Genomic DNA, 18,878 nt, shown 5'->3' with positions numbered 1-18,878 from the left:
TGCATAAGCAGGGGCTCCCTCTTGTTTTTCTTCCGTGAGGCCAGGACCAGGTGCCCCTGGATAGCGCGGCTGACTCACTTGCTCCCGCTGGGCTGGCCCCAGCTCCCCAGTGGGCGTCCCAGGCTGACTGGGTGTTCCCCATGGGTCCAGCACCGGGAACGCCAACGCAAATATCACCCCCAACCACACCGTGAATCGAAGTAAGCCAGGGGACCGGCGCTGCTTCTCTCCACAGACACGTGGTGGCTAGGGGCCCGGACTCCGAGGCAGCCAGACCTCCGGTCTGAGTCACAGCGGTGTCACGGCCAAGATGTGTCATGGTTACATTCACTGCCTTATGGCTCAGCTGTTTGGTCTGTAAACTGGGAATAACAGTGGCACCTGCCTCACAGATGCGATTGAATGAACAAATGTGGTCAGATGCTTGGAACCAGTGAGCAGCTTCAAAACGGCAGATCCCTTCATCCTTGATTCCCTAGCTTGGCCCGCGTCCAGCTTCCAGGTCCTTAAAAGCCTGTGACTTCAGCGGTCATCTGGTCCAACTTTGTCCTTTCTTTCTTTTTCTTTTTCTTTCTTTCTTGTCTTTCTTTCTGTCTTTTTTTCAGTCTCTTTTTTCCTGTCTTTGTGACTTCCTTCCTTCCCTTCTCTATTTCTTTCTTTCTTTCTTTCTTTCTTTCTTTCTTTCTTTCTTTCTTGTCTGTCTTTCTTTCTGTCTTTTTTTTGGTCTTTCTCTTTCTTCCTGTCTTTCCGTCTTCCTTACTTTTGTCTTTCCTTCCTTCCTTCTCTCCTTCCTTCCTCTTTCTTTCTTTCTTTCTGTCTTTCTTGTCTTTCTGTCTTTTTCTTTCTTCCTGTCTTCTTTCTTTCTGTCTTTTTTCCAGTCTTTCTCTTTCTTCCTATCTTTGTGCCTTCCTTCCTTCCTTCTTTCCTTCCTTCCTTTTTCTTTCTTTCTTCTTTCTTTTTCTTCTTTCTTTCTTCCTTCCTTCCTTTCAGTAGTGCAACTTCTTCAGATAAAATCTTATGTGAAGGAACATTCATAGCTCTTCATTTATAATAGCTAAAAACTGAAACAATGCAAACTGCCCTCAACAGGTCAATGGATGAAGAAACTGGCATTTCCATGCGACAGAATACTACTTGGCATTACAAAGGGATGCGCCACGGATACAGGTGCCAACAGAGATGAATCTCAAAGTACTTACGCTGAGTACAAGAAGTCAGACAGAAGAGAGCACGTACCGCAGGCTTCCGTTTACATAAAATTCTAGAAAATGCAAACTGGGATGCCTGCGTGGCTCAGTCCGTTAAGCATCCACCTTTGGCTCAGGTCATGATCTTGTGGTTTGTGAGTTGGATCCCCGTGTCGGGCTCCCTGCTGTCAGCGCAGAGCCCGCTTTGGATCCTGTGTATCCCTGTCTCTCTGCCCCTTCCCCGCTCACGCTCTCTCTCTCTCTCAAAAATAATAAACATAAAAAAAAGAAAAGAAAAGGCAAACTGGTATATAATGAGAGAAGGCAGATCAGTGGTTCTTGGGTCACGGAAGGAATTAAAGGGCATGAGGCAACTCCTGAGGGGGATGCATATGTTCACTATCTTGATTGTGTTGATGGACAATGCTTTTCAAATCGTACGCTTTAAATATGTCAGTTTATTGCCTATCAGTTTCCCCCCAGTAAAGCTGTAGAAAACAAAACCAAACAGACATCTCAGGTGAAAGCCGAGCGTGTAAACGTTGAAAGTGAAGAACGGAGCCCCTCTGGGCGGTGGGAGCCGGGCCTGGAATGCCAGCTCGTGCCCTTGGCCTCTCCCCACCACTCAGGAATATCCACGGCACGCCTGGCCTCCACTGAGGGCAATCTGAAAAACCACAAATGCTTCCGAGAAAGGGCCTTGCCCAAAGTCAGGCAGACCGAGCCGGGTGCAGCCAGGGGCAGAAGCCGGGTTTCCTTCCTGTGCAGCCGGACTCTTTCCACTAGACCCTGGGGGTCCAGTGGGTGTTCGTCAAAGGCCTCAGGGAGGAGGAGCCGGCGACACCGTCAGTTACTGGTCTGCTATACTCTGTGCTCAGCCCTACCCTGGGCTCTGAGGGGAGCACAGAAGCAAGCGGGCCCCGGTCTCTTGTGCTTAAACGAGCACTCAAGTCTCGCTGGAGGCAAGAAAGACCTGGAATTCAGGAGGAATCAGAGACACAAAATTATAAAGATGGCTTGGTGTCGAATCCCCGGGCGGGAGCACTGGCGACGGCCAACTGGGAGGACAGCGTGTGTAGAGGAAACTTTCTCGGGGCGCCTGGGAGGCTCAGTCGGTTAAGCGTCCGACTTCGGTTCAGGTCGTGATCTCCCAGCTTGTGGGTTCGAGCCCCGCGTCGGACTCCGGGCTGACAGCCCAGAGCCTGGAGCCCGCTTCGGATTGTCTCTCCCTCCCTCTCTCTCCTCTCTGTCCCTCCCCTGCTCACGCTCTCTCTCCCTCTCTCAAAAATAAAAATGAACATTAAAATAAATTTTTTAATAAATAAAAACAAACACTGTTTCTCCAGCAGCCCAGGCAGAGGGACCGAGGGGCAGCACTTTGTGACAGGTGTGGGAGGTGGCTATTGTGGGAACCCAGGACGAGACTCAGGCCCCAGGACCGCAGTAGGCCGGTCCCCTCAAGCTAAAGTTCCTTATTTCAAAGTGCAGACACTGAGGCCCAGAGAGGGGAAGGGGCTGAACCAGAAGTAGGACCCCGGCGTCCCCACTCCAAAGCTGCTGCCCCTCAGGAGGGCTGGGAAGTGGGTCTTCCCTCCTGGAGTCTGGTGTTTCTCTCCGTAGGACGGATGGTAGGGGCTGGACCTCAGGCTGGGTCCTGGTCAGTCAGACCAGGGCAGTGCAAAGACAGGGGCTGAGAGGGGAGGAGCATAGCCAACCCATCCAGGCCTTTCTAGGGCTGATGCTGGGTCAGGCGATGACAGACTTCCTCGCCAGTGAGCCCTCTGGAATGCTTGGAACTCAGTGGGGACAGTCCAGAAGTTTCCCTTCCCCTAGAGGGCCCTGGAATGGAGGGAAAGTTCTAGATAAGCACCCAGGGCTTTGGCCTTCCGTCCCGCCCTGCCTCCTCTCTCCCGGGGACTTCGAGTGTGCGGGGGCGGAAAGAGCCCCTCTGGGACGCGCGGCTGGGCCTCGCGAGCCTGCCCACTTCCTGCCCCACCTCCTGCACTGGGATTAAGGAAAATGACGATCTCTTACATTTAGACAACGCTTTGCAGCCCGCAAGGAATGCTCACATCCTCCTTCACTAAAAATGTTCCTCCCCAATCCTCACAATGCAGGGGAGAATCACTATCCCCATTTCACAGACAAGGAAACAGAGGCCCGCAGAGATGCGTGGTTTTCCCTGGCCGCGGAATGAGTAAGGGCTCAGAGTTTGTTCAAGAACCCAAGGCTCCGGCCTAGCTTTGCTCCGGCCAATTCCTACCCTCACGCCCCTGTAAATACCAAGAGGGGGCGTCGCGTGATGAAAAGCACGGACAGGCTCTGAGACATTCAAGCTGCGTCGAGTCCCAACTCTACTGCTGACTTTTGCTGCATTTTCTATAGTTCCTTCACCCTCCGGGTTTCAGTTTCCTTATCTGTAAAAGGGGGTAACAATAGTAACCACCCATTAGGGTTGACGTGAGAATGAACACGACGGTCACACATGAGGTACTCGGCACATGGTGGGCAGAGAGCACTCAGTAAATGACAGTGGCTGTTTTGTCACGGGCCCTGGAGGTGAAACCGTGTCGGGCCTGCGGCTCTCTGCCTTGTCCCGGCTCCTCACTGGCTGCCGGGAGGATCCAGCGGGACGGCAGCGTGTGGATTTATCTCCACCGTCATGTGAAACCACCACCCAAGACCCGACTGTCTGAAGTGAGGCTTCCTCCTTTTTTTTTTTTTTTTAATTTTTTTTTTCAACGTTTATTTATTTTTAAGACAGAGAGAGACAGCATGAACGGGGGGAGGGGCAGAGAGAGAGGGAGACACAGAATCGGAAGCAGGCTCCAGGCTCTGAGCCATCAGCCCAGAGCCCGACGCGGGGCTCGAACCCACGGACCGCGAGATCGTGACCTGGCTGAAGTCGGACGCTTAACCGACTGCGCCACCCAGGCGCCCCGAGGCTTCCTCCTTAAATTTCCGGTCTCCTTTGGACAGAAGGGAACTAGGAAGATCCCGAAGCATCTCAGACACGTGAAGTCCAATCTGCTACTTTCATACGGAGAGAACCCCGAGGCCCGGAGAGGAGCGGGGACTTGCTCAAGGGCACACAGCAAGGCAGGGTGGGAGACTGACCTAGAATTCTTGTGATTCTTCCGTCCCTGTCCCCTAAAGGAGGACTGACCAGGAGAAGCCTGCAAATTGTTGCCCAATGTTTAAGGGCAAATCCAGGATGTAAAGGTCGTGTCTTAACAGAAGCGGCAAGTGGAGAGAAGAACGTGCTGGGTCAGGAGTCAGGAGCAGTGGGGGTTTCCCACGGCCGCCTTCACCGGTGGCCACGGAGCCGGGGCACATACCTTGGTGTAGGATAAAGGACCAAAGGCACGGAGGGCCTGTCCTGCGTCTCCTGGAGCCTGGGCCCAGCGCTCAGCACTGCACTTCAGAGGGACACAGTCAAACCAGGCAGATCTAGAGGCGATAATAAAGATAAAACCACTCCCCGTGAGGCACTGGGGGCATTAATTAGGGTTCGTTCATTTGCGTGGATCAGAAAACCCAGCTCAAACTAGCTTAAACGATAAGGGGACTTAACCAGCACTAACAAACTACCTACCTAACTCATAACGTATCAGAGAGTTCAGAGAAGGGTCCCGAGGTATGAGCTGCTCCAGAAGCTCGAGTGATGGCGCCACAACGATGACTTAAAACTAGTCTACAGGTTCTTTGACACTCCCTTCACAGGAAGCCTCATTATCCTCCCCCTTGAATTGTGGGTCCGACTTAGTCACCAGAGCCTAGAAAAAAAGTGGAAATGACAGCACACCGCTTCGGAGACTAGACCGTTGGTTCCTTGCCTCATTCTTTCTCCTCACTCACTCCGGTGGAAACCGTCCGCCACGGAAAGGACCACCTAGCGAGGGACTGAGGCCTCCCGCCCGTGGCCACGTGAGTGCGCCATCTTGGAAGCGGATCCTCTGGGCCCAGTCAAGACTGCGGATGAGTGCGGCCCTCGCCGACCTCTCCCTACGAACTCGTGAGAGACCCCGAGCCGGAACCACCCGTCTAGGCCTCTTCGACCGTGTGGAGTGATTCGTTGCACAGCAATAGTTAATAAAACCACGGACTGGCTTCTATGTCTCTACAGAGTCTCTGGGTGCTGCCTTCCTCTGTACGTGGGCCTCATCCTCGAAAGGAATTCTCTTTTGGCAATGGCTGCCGTGCTTCTGCCCTCCTATCCCCGGCCCGGGTTGTCCAGGGAAGCAAGCCCTGCTGCTTCTCCGGACAAATCGCTGGCTCTGACTTAAGTGTCCACTGTTGTCCCTGGGAGTGTGGTGATGCGGTGCTTGGCCTAAGCCCTCTGAGCCCACTCTGGAGCTAGAGGTACCACCATCACCCAATCACACGGCCTCCCAACGGGGTCCAACACGGCTCTGATGGCTGGGGAGATGGGGAACCGATGCTGGGAAGCCGCGAAATCGCCATGACATCAAGGCAGTGGTGGTGGAATGATCAGGAATAGGGGGGGTCCTCACCGGCCCCACAGCATCCTCCAGGGTATGGGGATAGCGGGGCTTAGAAGTTAAGGTGTGAGCTCTGGAGTCAGACAGGATCCAAATCCTGGTTCTACCGCTCACCAGCTTATGTGACGTCTCTGTGCCTCAGTTCCTTCATCTGTGAAATGGGGCTGGTGCGCCCAGGAACACAGGTGGAAGGAGGAAATGAGGTGCAGTGAAGGTTCGATAGATAAGTCCTATTATTTGAAATATTCACCGAGGGCTCACTACCGCTCAATTGTCTCTTGTCCCGGCCAGACCGAGAGGCACCCCCAAAGGAAGAAACTATGGGGTTGTCTTTGTCTCGGTAACCCCAGGGCTTGGCACACAGGCAGTACATGTGTGCATGGCCGAGATGAATCATTTGGAAAGGGAGTAAATGTTCTTTGTGCCTCCGAGGGACAGAGGGACAGAGCTAAGCCCAAGGCCAGTGCATGCAAGTTTTGGGAATCAGGATGCAATTTGCTCTAGAAAACTTTTTTTTTTTAATGTCTCTTGATCTTTGAGAGAGAGAGAGAGAGAGACAGAGTGCGAGCAGGGGAGGGGCAGAGAGAGAGGGAGACACAGACTCCAAAGCAGACTCCAGGCTCCGAGCTGTCGGCACAGAGCCCGATGCGGGGGTCGAACCCGTAAACCGTGAGATCCTGACCTGAGCCAAAGACGGGACACTTAACGGACTGAACCACCCAGGCGCCCCCAAAGGAGAACTCTCAAATAAGAGTGGAGCTATCCATAGGTATACAAGAATCCAAAATGAAAGACGTATTTGCTGAGACTAAGCCTGTTTGCACGTCGTCTCCTTCGCTCCTCACAACCTTATGAGGTAACTACTCTGATTAGCCCCATTTCCCAGGTGAGGAAACTGATGCTCAGAACAATGGAGCTTGTTCACTAACTCGTTCACCAAATGAGTGCCCCGCCTGTGCCAGGCCCCGGGGATTCACTCATAAACAAAACAGACGGGGTTTAAGTGACACCTGCTAAACCAGGGGCAAAGCTGGGACGTTGGAGCCCAAGTGCGTGACCATTACATGGCTTCCTTCCAGGAGAGGATCCTCCTAGAGTAGTGCGTTTCCAGCCACCAAAGGTGTGCGGGGTCAGAACTGGAGAGAGCTGGGGGGTAGCCGGGAAGAAATTCCAGTTTGGGATGTACTGGAGCCAGGGGGCTGCGAGGGCCCCTGTGGCTGTCAAGCTCTGGAACCCTGCGGGCAGCCTCGGAGCACTGGGGCCTCCCGCGGCCAGGAAGCAAGACAGGGATGGAGGGAAAGGGAAAAGAGAAGCGGGGGAAGCCCACCGAGGACTCCCTTGCAGGGCCGCAGCTCCCGCTGCAGGCAGCCGGGGTCGGGGCGCCACCTGGTGGAAGAATGTTAGAAAGCCGCTGAAACAGGCGTTAGAGACCCCGAGATGGAGGGATGAGAGGTGGAGGACACACGAGTGTGTCGCAGGGCTGGGTCAGGAGCCCTTCCTCGGCGTGGCAGACCCTTCTGTGCACAATACTGTATTGAACGTGACACAGCGTAAGAACTTTTTTCCCCTCTACGTTGTAAATTCTCTGAAATCGCGACGCGTCTTTACAAATGAGTGGGATGCAGAGCGTAATGGATGGCATTGCAGCCTACAACGGCCGGCCCCCGGGATTTGACGAAACATGGTCGCAACTCCCGTTGGTGGGGTCCTCCTGATGTGCCGGGCACAAGCCAAGCCCTTCATCGTCTTAACTGAATCCGTGCCCAACTGACGGGAGAGGAAAGGGAGGCTGAGGGAGGTGAAGTTACCTGCCCCGTCCCAGCGTCCGTGGTTGAAAAGCTGGCCGCAGAACATTGTCCTTGTTCATTTCTGCACGGCCTTGCTGTCTCGATCCTATGCCTCCAGTCATATGGTTTTATTGCTGACTGGCCCTCTGTTCCCACCCCTTTCCTGTCAAATGCCGTGAGCACCAGTGGGGCAGGGACTACGTTTTGTTCATGTTGGTCCTCCCCCAAGCCCTATGAGGGGCATACCATCGTTACTAATTTTCCTACAGAGCTAAGGGTTTCAACAGAGAAGCATCTAAAAATCTTTTTAAATCACTAGGTAAGACGTATACAAAAGGGAGAACTGTAGCTGTGGTTTGCTAATGGCATGGGGTGATTTATCAAATTTCCAAATGTCCTGGTTATAGAAAACATTTACAATGTACTCTGCAATTTTAGTTTAGGATATGCCCAATGAAAAAAAGAACTATTAAACATTATTGTATATATATGGTATGAGCCTGATATGTCCTTCTAAATAGGTAAGAAAAAGACCTGGTTTGTTCCATATATTAGACGGGGGGAGCTCAGTGGGCACTGGGCGTAGTCAGGTAGAGAACTTGACCTGACACAGGTGCCCTTGGTTATATTAGGACGGTATGATTGCCAACAATTTTTTTCTCTATATTTTTGTTTCCCAAATTCTCTGAATGTCAGCATATATTTTCCTTATAATTAGAAAATATCATCTTATATACATTCCTAAGTCCAAAAAGGATTTGGACATTAGGAGAGAACATTCCAGAGAATGGCAAGAGAAAAACAAGAGAATTGAAGCGGGCGATCACAGGATAGGAGCCCCGAACCGGCCATGAGCACCTGCCAGGTGCTCAGCAAACCCTGGCTGCTTGGGTAGACCCTGCCGGTCTGGGTGGGCTTCTCCCTCCCGGTGGGGCTGAGCCCAGTTAGACTTATTACCCCCCCACTGGTCATGTCGGCTGTGTAGACCAAAGCCTCTGTGCTTAAAATGCCAGAAGGGTCCCTGCCTGGTTGTGCACCAGGGAGGATCTTGAAAGAACAGATGTCGGGCTCTTGGATCCACCAACCTGCATGTGTCCAGATGGGGTTTCTCCTTCCATATTACCGATACCCACGGAAAGCTGCTTCACGAACCCTGCTCCCGAGGCACTTGGCGGATCTCGGTGGGTCTGCTTCCTCCCACCACAGCGTAAGGTTGGGTGCCATTCACAGCCCCCAGCCGAGGCAGGGCGATGAAGTGGGAAAGTACCTGGGGGAGTATTATTCACTATGATGTGTAGGGCCCTGGGGCAGTCTGTTCCTCTTTGTACTTTTTCTGTAGAAGACACGGGCTAGGCTAGATGGGTGGTTTTCACACGGTGTTTGATTGCAGATCCCTTTATCCAGACAGAACACTACAGGAAAAGCCCAAAGTTGAAAGAAAAAAATACGTGTTTGTATGTACCTAGATACCTACGTATCAGTCAAGCACCTGCAAGGCTTACCTTTATCATCTCTCTGTCCTTCCACAAAGGTAGGTACGACCAGCAGCCCCGGTTTACAGAGAAAATCTGAACTGTAACCCCCCCCCCCCCACTTAGGGTGCTGCAGGGCAGTTTAAACACTGGTGGACCAGATGATCGGCGCGTGCGTGCGGCAGTGGCTTTCCACTTTGACTATGAATTAGACTACATTTTACATAGTAGCCCACTTACACATGTGCGCGTGGGAATAGACACGTCATGAAACGATACTTAGCCTGCTACAATTCACAGCCAAATTTACTATTTCACTTTTTTTCCTTTAATGCTGGTTGTGATCCAGTAATCGTAAAATTATAATCCCCTACTGGCTCTCAACGCGCAGACTCCAAAACACTTCCTTAAAGTAGCTCCTACCCGAAGAGATTATGACTGCTTCCTCTGGTTAGCAGAGTCCACAGCCCTCTGCACGGATGCTGCCACTCTCCAGGATCTTGGGAGCATGCTGGCTGCCCCTCCCCTCTGATACACCTGAAATAAAAGGGGATCTTGGCAAAAACCTTTTAGGATATACTAGACAGATCTATTGAGAAAAAGATTGGGTTCTTTATCAGATGGTAGGAGGGACAGTATTTTTTTTTTTTTTTAGTGTCTTTATTTGAGACAGACAGAAACAGAGCATGAGCAGGGGAGGGGCAGGGAGAGAGGGAGACACAGAATGTGAAGCAGGCTCCAGGCTCTGAGCTGTCAGCACAGTCCTACGCGGGGCTCGAACCCAGACTGTCATGACCCAAGCTGAAGTCGGACGCCCAACCGACTGAGCCACCCAGGTGCCCTGGGACAGTACTTTGTTTTTAATTTATTTTGAGAGAGAGAGAGAGAGAGAGAGAGAGAGAGCGAGCAGGGGAGGGGCAGAGACAGAGGGGGAGAGAAAGAGTCCCAAGCAGGCTCTGCACTGCCAGTGCGGAGCCCGACATGGAACTTGAACCCACAAACCGTGAGATCATGACCTGAGCTGAAATCAAGAGTTGGATGCCTAACCAGCTGAACCACCCAGGCGCCAGAGGAAGGACAATATTAACTAGACCTGCATCTACCCCTTACCTTAAGCAAGTCACACTGTCTGAGTCTTCTGATCTTCTTTATAAGAAGGGAACTAATTTTTGTTTAGCCCCAACCTGTGCAGGGAGTATGAGCACATGTCAAAGCACTTTACAAATGAATTATTAACTCTCCTCTACAGACCCTGAGAGACCTGGATCCAACCTACAGAAATTTCAGAAAAGTCTTCATGTAGATACAAACCAGCTTAAAAGAGTGCTATGGTGTATCGACAAATGAAGAGACGCTCAACATCACCAGCCATCAGGGAAATGCAAATCAAACCACAGTGACACCAACTAGGCTGGTGATAACAAATTGATACATAACAAGTGCTGGTAAGAATGCGGAAAAATTAGAACCCTTATACACTCCCGGTAGGAATGTAAGATGGTGAGCTGCTTTGGGAAGGTCTAGCAGTTTCTAAAAAAGTTAAGTTACAGTATGACCCAGCAATTCCACTCCTAGGTGTATATACCCAAGAGAAAACATGTCCACATAAAAACTTACATGCAAATGTTCTTAGCAGCTTTATTCTTAATAGCCTGAAAGTGGAAACAGCCCAAATGTCCAGCTGATGGAGGGACAAACAAAATGTGATATAACCACATAAGGGAATACTATTTGGGAATTAAAGAAATGAAGTCCTGGGGTGCCTGGGTGGCTCAGTCGATTGAACGTCCGACTCTTGATTTTGGTCATGATCTCACGGTTTGTGGAATCGAGCCCCGCATCTGGCTCTGCGTACTGACAATGCAAAGCCTGCTTGGAGTTCTCGCTCTCTCGAAATAAATAAATAAACTTAAAAAAAAAAAAAAAAAAAAAGGTACCCCCATGGTTGAACCTTAAAACATTATGCTAAATGAAAGAAGCCAGATACAAAAGGCCACATCTTGTGTGATTCCAACGAAATGTCCAGAATAGATGGATATATAGACGGGAGGTAGTTGTCAGGGTTGTTGGGAAGTGAACGCTACTGGGCAGCAGGTTTCTTTTTAGGACAATGAAAATGTTCTGGAATAGACAGTGGTGATAGTTGCACAACCTCGTGAATATACTAAATACCAATGAGTTGTATACTTTAAAATAGGAAATTTTAGGCTGAGTTACAACAAAAAGGAAGAAAATTGCATTGAATAGGGCGGTGATTGGTTAAAATCTTTTGTAGACGTGTAAACTAAAATTTGCATTACTAAAATGGATCCATGTCCTTAGCTAAAAAGTTGGGAACCTTTCTTTGTGCTATCAGTGGATTATACGTATCAACTAACACATTTAAAAAACCCTAAAACCACTCTGAGGTAGATTCCACCATTACTTCCCTTATAGAAGAGGAAATGGCAGGACTTAGGTCAAGTACAACTTGATGGAGATTACACAGAAGGCTACGGTAGAAACCTTGGTCTACCAGAGTCTGTATGACGTTCTGTCCACTACGAAGTGTCTGCATGGTTACAGCCCCAGCGGGCAAATACTCCTTGGTGGCAGCGATCACGGTCTTTTCATTTTCTTTACCTCAAACCCTACTTGCACCTGGCAAGTGCAGAGACAAATCAGTTAAATGCATTCATCCATTTGTCAAATATCTGTGCTTCTACTGTGTAGCAGGCACTGGGAACACGGTCACGAACAAGACCAGAGTTCCTAGGGACCCAAAACACGATCATTTCAGGTACTAATAATTGCTATATATGAAGACAAAGAAGGGGAGTTCAGGAAGACTGAGGAAAGCCAAGGAAGGAGAGAAGCCACAAGGTCAGGAGCAGTGTCTCCCAGATGAAGGAACAGTGGGTGTGAAGGTCCCGAAAGAGCAACCAACTTTGATGGGTCACAGGGAGAGCAAGGTAGCAGGTTCGGCGCGAGACTGAAGGATGGAGGAGGTTGCCAAAGCAGACTCGACCCGGTCTGTCAGGTCTGGGAGGCCACGGTAAAAAATGTGGATTTTCCTCAGGGGCAGGAAGCTATCAGAGGGTTTTGAGCAGTACTGTGATCTGACTTAGGACTTGGGAACGGGATGGCCTCTGTGCCTAAGTACTGGAGCGTAGACGACACTGCTCCTAACAGTACTCACTCCAACTCTGAGTAAATGAAGTCGACGTGGACCGAAAGAAGAAGATGGGGAGAAGACCAGAGGGCGGCATCAAAAATACTCTACTTTGGATACGTTCAGTATCTCTTTTAGACCCCCGAAGCGAGGTAACCGGTAGGTGGCTGGACAGGGTCTAGGTGAGGGGGAAGTTCAGACTAGAAAGTAACCGACAAACAAACAGAAAGAGGACATTTAAAGTCAAGGGATGAGGAATTAAATGTAGGGAAATCCACCAAGGACTAAGACAAACTTCCATCACGTTATGTTTGAAAGAAGCCATTAGATATAAAAGGACCAACTGATGAGACACGAGGGAAACTAGGGTTGAAACCAGTGGCATCTCCTAGCACCCAAGTGCAGTGTTTCAAAGGAGGCATGAGCGACTGAGCCAAACCCAGCCAAAGGCCAGTAAAGGATCAAGAACCGATCGTTCAGTTTGGCAGAATGGAGGCTACTGCTAACCCTACCGAGCCATCTCAAGTGGAGAATGAAGGCATACTGAGTGAACGGGAAAAGTAAATAAATGGACCGACTGAATGAATGACTGGCTAGATAGGTCCAAGTACCCAGTGATGCTCACTGGTTAGCTCACGCTGGAAGGGATTAAGTCATCAACGACCATTTTAGAAACTGCACATTCTGCGCTTTCCTTAAATAACAGAATTATAAAATCGAAAAGAAGTCACGTGAAAGATGCTTAGACTTAAGTTACAGCACACACATAAGATTCTGTTACGATCATAGATTCTAGTTTACTACAGAAGCAGCTTCATCAACTGAGCTTCTGCCTTTTTACAAATTACTCTAAAAACCCACGGTAAAAACAGCCCCTTTATGACCATGTCCTTCAGGTAAAAACCATCCCACCGAAGTTTCCTGAAGTTAAGATGTGTAGGCATTTTCTATGTGTAGGCATATACATAGATACTGCTCTGCTTGAGGTGCCAAGTCGACTCTGCCATGTCCGTTATATATTACCATACACTCGCCCTTCATAGCACGTACCACATCAATTAAAATAAAGACGGCAGAATAATTTCACCACCTTTTACTTTCCTTGTTCAATCTTTACTGTGTCAAAGGTGCCAAGAGGGTAAAAATATAGGCTTAACTGTAACATTTTTTTAAAAAAGGTGGGTTCCCACAGTATTGAGACGATTAAGTAAAAGTGAGTGGCAAACGTTTTTAAATTTAGAAATTTATTCTGTTTAATCCACAAGCTTTATATAGCTTTAGTTTAAAAAAAAAAAAAAACAAAAAAAACAAAACAAAAACAGTGAAAACAAGACACTATTTCAAAGTCTGGGCCCTTCCAGCCTTCCAAATATGAGAGAGCTCTGAAAGTTGTGTATACCAGTTGGAAGAACAAGACAAAATTATGAATGGAGCCGTGACATTTCATAAAACAAACTTTTATATAACTGAAGGATCCTTCCTGGGACTAGTTAATTGCCTTTACACAAAAAACACAACAGAATAGAATGAAATTCCAGTGTTCCAAATCAACTTGTTACACATCCATATAAACCCACAGTGTCCTGGCAAACAACATGCTTTCATTTTCCGTCTCATCCTAGAGCTCGAATCTGGATTCATTTCAGCAGAGACTCCACAGGCAACAGGAAAGATTGTGGCATCAAAATGTTCATTTATACTTTTGTGGTAGTTCAACAGTGGTCTTATTTCTGGGCTAGCTTGCAAACCATACAAGGTTGGAAGCATCATAACTTAAATGGGTGCTAAGACTCAAATGAGAAAAAATAAAGGGGAAAAAAACAAAAAACCGAAAAGAAAGGAAAACCTCTGGGAATAGCCAAGGCCTTTAAAGAAACCATAAGAATGCCAACAATATTGAAACCCCCTTTTTTAAAAAGGGGATTTTTTTTGGCTTAAAATATTTCACTCTAAATGAAATTTATGTCAGCTGTCAATGAAAGAATGTCACTAATACACTGTGGACACCTTTTGCAATGTAAATCCATGCCCTTTTTTTTACATGGTGAACTTCAACCTAGCAATTATTACAACAAATGTTATAGTCTAAAGCTCAAACACATTTTAGCAATTTTGAAATTGAATTGCGTACAAACCAAATAAAATGTACATCGTAACACACATTCCCACCTAAGACTGTGGGGACACTTGAGCCTTCCGCATCGACCTCAGCGCCTTTTCACGCAGGTGCTTTTCTAAGTCATCGAGGTTGTCTTCGGGCTCGCTTTCGGTCTCCTAAAACCAGAGGAGTCACACTGGTGAGTCTTGAGAAACTGGCGAAAAGGTGTGGGGTGCAGGGCAGAGCCACATCGTGGCAGCAGCTGCACAACTCTATGAATACACTAAAAACCCCTGAATCATATAGTTTCTTTTTTTTTTAAGTTTTATTTTTGGGGCGCCAGGGTGGGTCAGTCGGTTGAGCGTCCAACTTCTGCTCGGGTCACGGTCTCATGGTGAGTTCAAGCCCCGCATCGGGTTTGCTGCTGTTGGCACAGAACCCACTTTGCATCCTCTCTTCCCCCTTCTCTGTCCCTCCCCTGCTCGTGCTCTCCCTCTCAAAACTAAACTAAAAAAATGTTAAAAGCGTTATTTTTAAGTAATCTCCACCCACAACGTGGGGGTCAAACTCACGACCCTCAAGATCAAGAGTTGCATACTCTACCAACTAAGCCAACCAGGTGCTTCTGAATCACGCACTGTCAATGAGTAGATGGCATGTTAATTATACCTTAAAGTTATTTTTTAAATACACATTAAGCTTTTGGTAGCCATTCATACTCTTTTCCTTAGTCTTGGCAAATTCCCGTTCTTGGTAGATCATCAAGGAATAGACCAGAAGATAGCTAACAGCCGAGGAGTCAATTACTGTAAAAAATTAGTTAGGATGCCTGGGTGGCTCAGTCAGTTAAGCATCTGACTTCGGCTCAGGTCGTGATCTCACGGTTCGCGAGCCTGAGCCCCGCTTCTCCGTCCCTCGCCCACTTGTGCCCTCTCTCAAAATCAAATATCTGGCCATCTGTATAAACGGCAAGACAACATCCATACACACCTTCTTAGGCTCGGGCTCCGCTTCTGGTTCCTCCTGTGCTGATGTGGTTGTGGGAGCAGCAATGGCTGCAGGGGTTACAGCAGCCGCAGCGGCTGCAGCCACGGCCTTTTCCTTCTTGTGTTTTTTGTGCTTCTTGTGCTTCTTATCCTTTTTGTGTTTCTTGTCCTTCTTTTTCTTCTTTTTCTTTCCACCTCCTTCTGGGTCTGAGTTCTAAAAATCCAGAAAAGTAACAAAAATAAAATCAACCTAAAATTTTGGCCAACTTAACATTTTATTCCTTCAAGATAATAACTAAATGGACAAATCCCAGGATTTCTTAAGGCCTCGGGGAGTGGAAAAGCCCAAGGCCAATTCCTACCAAGAAAACGATTTCTGGAGAGGAGAACCACAATGAAAGCAAAGATGCTCTTCGTGGATTTTAAGAGTCAGAATGGACCCCGAAGGAACGGACTCTATATGATTTTCCCCAACTAACTTCACATTACACCAGGTCTCCAAGCCACAAGCTGCAAGTCAGGGCTCCAGGATCCGGGGACACCTCCAGATGTAAGGAAAAGCAGCACGTGCAAAGGAAAAGATGTCTCTGAACTCAACTGGGTCTGGGGTGAATTCTGGCTCCCGAACCTGTTAATCATCTGACCTCAGACAAATCCCCTTTTTCTGAGCCCCTTTTGTCAACCTCAAGTTGGTTCAGCAATCCCTGATAAAGCTGTTAGAAGAATCAAATGGGTATATCTATAAACCATCCACAATAAGAGCCCAAAAGGTAGCAGGATTTGAAGAAATACAGCTATTGTTCTAAACATATGCTTGTATGAATGCCAGGTCTCTAGCCACCGTATGGCTTCTCTTATCTCTAGAATGGAGGTAGCGTGCTTGTCAATGCATACGGTTGACCCTTGAACAATGTGGGGGATAAGAGGTAAATCCCCCACATAGTTTTGAAAATCTGCAGTAACTTTGGACTCCCCGTCCCCAAACTTAACTACTAACAGCCTATGTAGACCAGACGCCTTCTTGGTAAGTTGATTGACACGTATTTTGTATGTTAAACATATACTGTATTCTTACAATACAGTGAACTAGAGAAAAGTAAATATTAAGAAAGCGTAAGGAAGAGGAAACACATGCAGTGCTGTTCTGTACTGATCAAAAAGACTCCACAGAGAAGTGGCCCTGCCCCACGTTGCTCAAGGGTCAGCTGTTTCCCACTTCAGCCAGTAATTCTCAGGCTTTACGACTCATTTTTTGTTAAAGAAGTAAATGTATTTCCTATTGAAGAAAAAAGAAGAGCACTACATGCAAAGAAAAATTAAGATTACTCATCGTTTCTCTTTCTAACATATAACCACTGTTAACATTAGAATTTTTTCCTTTATGACAAAGGAGCCATACTAACACACACGATCTAATTTTGAAAGTTTTACTGATTCTGTGATCTTAAGAGTCCCCAAATGTGTCGAAAAGCAGAAATACAGTCCAATTTTAACCACCAAGGTTACACAATTTAACAGTATTAGACATAATGTCAATTAGTGGGTGGCTAGAATATTAAGCATGGACTATGATGCAACCACCACCACTTAATCTGTGCTTCCTTGAAGTCCATGTGAACTAAAGAAAATGCTGCTGCTCTGAGCCACAAAAAACAAAAAAAAACTGTCTTTGCTTCCAAGTGACCACATAAAATTATAAAGATAAAACAGGGCAGACACATACCCTTGCCGGAGATGGGCTTGGTGTCGGGCTTTTAGCCTTTTTGACCGGTACCGCTGGTGACCAGTTGGTAGAGGGTGACTGAGACTGGACAGGAGACTGAGGTGCTGGGGGTTTTTTAACTGCCGGCTCAGGAGATCCTGAGACAGATCGGGAGGATGAAACCCTCCTTACAGACTGAGGGCTTGGTGAGGCAGCCCTAGAAATAGAGGGGAAGAACAAAACATTTAATATCCAAGAACAAAGGTCTTTCCCAAGAGAAAATAACCCACTTCCATTATATAACCAAGTCATGCACTTTTAAATATTTTAGAGTACTTAGTTTGCTAGCTGATTCTACTAACACGTATCACCTAAGTCTCCTGGAGAGTAGTTTAAGTCCCATAATCCTCTATCCATTGTTAATACTTCCTATATGAAATTAAGAATGCCCAATTCCTTGTAATCAAGACTGCTTTTATCAGTCATACATAGCCGTGCAAGAAATGTTCTATGCATTACTTCAGAGTTCAGTTTTGGAAACACACATCCCTCAATAAACCAGACAACCCCTAAGAACCAAGTAAAATCCTATGGCATTTAGTGTGTGCCAAAAGGAACTATCCTGAAAACAGAAAACGAATCTGCAAATAGTACCTTTAACCTGCCTCACAAGCCTGTATTCCCACCAGCTTATTTTCTGTAATTTCTCAGTAAAGGGAAAAAAGGCTTCCAAACATAAAAGGCTATGCAAATTAGTGTTCCCAACCAAAAAAGCATAAAATATTTTTACTTCTTTGTCTTTTTGGGTTCCGGAGTCCTGGAGACTCTCCTAATGGGCCTAGTACTTGGAGATGGGGACTGCCTTCTTTGGGGTGATGATGATGCTCCTCTTCGAACAGGTGGAGGACTTGAGGAGGTTTGAGGAGCTCGAGGCCGTGGTGAGGGCGAATGCCGTTTGTTTGGTTGTGGTGACCGGGGCTCCCGGGTAGATCGGCTCGGGGAAGACCCTTTCCTATGCTTTGATGATAACGAAGGCGAACGTCTCTTGGTGACCGGGGAGCTTCTTTGTTTGGGAGGTGGAGAATGGGAGACCCGGCGCTTTGGTGGTGGAGATGGCGATGCCCTACGTTTAGGAGGGGGAGGCGGAGAAGCCGTTCTTCTCTTTGGAGGCGGAGAAGGAGAGTATCTCCTCTGTATTGGAGGAGAGTATCTTCTTGGGGAAGGTGAGCGGCGCCGGGGGGGGAGGAGAAGGAGTCCTAGGAAAAATACACCATTAAGTCGGAAGGGCCAGTAGAATAAGGCAACAGGATGCACAGAAAACTAACCAGCAGTTATGGCGCCACTGTAGTTAGCACCAGGCAGAAAGTGTTTCCAATTAAAAATTGGAATTAATTAAAAATTAATTAATTTAAAAAATATTTAATTGGAAACACTATGCCTTTATCCTCATTTAAAGGAAAAGAAATCACTCAGTGGGTTTATCCTAGATGACTATAAAAGAGGACATTCTGCTTAATGGAGAAATCTGAAGTTTTTTGAATTAAAGTTTATTATGTCATTTAACGTAATCCATATGGAATCTGAATGTTTTTTTGAGAAGAGAATCTTGCATAAACTGAACATCCTTATCATCATGCAATAGCTAGCCAAATACATTAGCAGGACTCTACTATGGGCAACTTAGAATATCTGTACTTTATTTTATTTTATTTAAAAAATTTTTTTTCAACGTTTATTTATTGATTTTTGGGACAGAGACACAGAGCATGAACGGGGGAGGGGCAGAGAGAGAGGGAGACACAGAATCGGAAACAGGCTCCAGGCTCCAAACCATCAGCCCAGAGCCTGACGCGGGGCTCAAACTCACGGACCGCGAGATCGTGACCTGGCTGAAGTCGGACGCTTAACCGACTGCGCCACCCAGGCGCCCCGTGTTTACTTATTTTTAAGAGAGGGAGGGAGGGAGAGAGCGCGCGGGGGGGGGGGGGGGGGG

The 18,878-nt window shown here is 47.7% G+C and overlaps 1 protein-coding gene across 1 annotated transcript in view; it reads right to left on the bottom strand.

The window, feature by feature from the left end:
- Window positions 1-13,535: 13,535 nt before the first annotated feature.
- SRRM1 (serine and arginine repetitive matrix 1) overlaps window positions 13,536-18,878 on the bottom strand; it is a 31,894-nt gene continuing 26,551 nt past the window's right edge. The window contains 5 exon segments of the mRNA XM_040465146.1: window positions 13,536-14,373; window positions 15,188-15,397; window positions 16,907-17,102; window positions 17,676-18,127; window positions 18,129-18,141. Of these exon segments, the coding sequence (XP_040321080.1) occupies window positions 14,269-14,373; window positions 15,188-15,397; window positions 16,907-17,102; window positions 17,676-18,127; window positions 18,129-18,141 (976 nt within the window). The 3' untranslated portion in view covers window positions 13,536-14,268.

The sequence above is a fragment of the Herpailurus yagouaroundi genome, unplaced genomic scaffold (genome assembly GCF_014898765.1).
Source record: "Herpailurus yagouaroundi ecotype Mexico unplaced genomic scaffold, PumYag 77, whole genome shotgun sequence".
Lineage (NCBI taxonomy): Eukaryota > Metazoa > Chordata > Mammalia > Carnivora > Felidae > Herpailurus > Herpailurus yagouaroundi.
This window is presented reverse-complemented; position numbering and strand designations above follow the sequence as displayed.